At 61.4% G+C, this 1,164-nt stretch overlaps 1 protein-coding gene across 1 annotated transcript in view; it reads right to left on the bottom strand.

The window, feature by feature from the left end:
• The window catches only part of TRIM26 (tripartite motif containing 26), an 8,653-nt gene extending 7,706 nt beyond the window's left edge, over positions 1-947 (bottom strand). The window contains exons 1-2 of the mRNA XM_007449219.1: positions 510-947; positions 250-345 (exon numbers count right to left, since the gene is read on the bottom strand). Of these exons, the coding sequence (XP_007449281.1) occupies positions 250-345; positions 510-947 (534 nt within the window). The remainder of the gene's footprint in view (positions 1-249; positions 346-509) is intronic.
• Between the last annotated feature and the right edge of the window lie 217 nt (positions 948-1,164).

Here is a 1,164-nt window from a genome sequence, read left to right as displayed (position 1 = left end):
CCCTACACTCTGGCTCTGCTGAGCAGACACGCCCTGCAGCTGCGGTGAGTCACAGAACGAGAAGGACCTTAGTTGACATCCAGGCAACCCAGTCACTTGTGAGACGAGGAAGCAGGCCAGAGCCATAGAGCTCAGACCGGCAGGACCTGGGCTAAAGCCCAGGCTTCCCGGCCATCAGTCCAGTCGGGGCTCCCTCTCCCAGGGAGCCAGCTGCCTGCCTCAGAGCTTTCCCTCAACAGCCTCACTTACCAGCACAGCCAGGATATCAGCTTCTCCCTTGGCCTGAAAGCCCTGAATTTTGTCTCTGTCTCTCCTTAGGGTACTCAGGTGGTTCAGGATTTTTTCCTGTAGAAAGACAAGCAGTGGGGATGCTCTGGGCTGAGGCAGGAGGGTGGACTCGGGCTGAGTCCTCGGCCAGCGAGAAGCCTTCTGAGGGGTCTGCGCCAGGCCTCGCCTCCGGGTGGGTGCCAAGCAGAGCATCCCTCCCTGCGGGGGTGAGGAGGGCTTACCCTGTGGGGCTGGGCTGCCTTCTCCACGAGGACGGCCGAGTGGGGCCTGTGCTCCCGGGACTCCCGGCACATGACACACAGCAGCTTGCCGTCGTCCTCGCAGTAGTAGTGCAGCTTCTCCTGGTGCCGCTCGCACAGCCTCGTGTCCTGCTGCTCCCGGGCCGCTTCCCCCGGCTGCCGGCCCTTGTCCACCTTCAGCCGCTCGATGTTCTCCACTAGGCTGGCCAGCTGCCACACTGGCCTGATATTCTCCTTCTTAAAAGGCTTCTTACACAGCGGGCAGACAGGGCGGCCCCCTGATGCGGGGCGGACGTCGGTGGTACAGCTGCGGCAGAAGACGTGGCCACAGTCAATGGTCACCGGGTCCCGCAGGTAATCAAGGCAGATGGAGCAGGTCACCTCCTCTTCCAGGCTCCGCAGTGGTGCCAACGCAGCCATGGTGTCCTGAGCTCAGAGGGGTCCCTGTTCACTGGTGGGGACTTCTCCTCCTTGGAGACCAGACACGGAGTCAAGAGCAGGCACAGCAGAGGGGCAGAAATGGCAGCCTTGCACAAAGCTGCCAGCCCCAGCGATCGATCAGTCAATCAATAGATACTTAGCAGCTCCTACGAGGCTCACACAGAGTCAGAGCGAAAGGACCTTACCGATCCTCAAG

Source organism: Lipotes vexillifer, unplaced genomic scaffold, assembly GCF_000442215.2.
Source record: "Lipotes vexillifer unplaced genomic scaffold, Lipotes_vexillifer_v1.1 scaffold657, whole genome shotgun sequence".
Taxonomy (NCBI): domain Eukaryota; kingdom Metazoa; phylum Chordata; class Mammalia; order Artiodactyla; family Lipotidae; genus Lipotes; species Lipotes vexillifer.
This window is presented reverse-complemented; position numbering and strand designations above follow the sequence as displayed.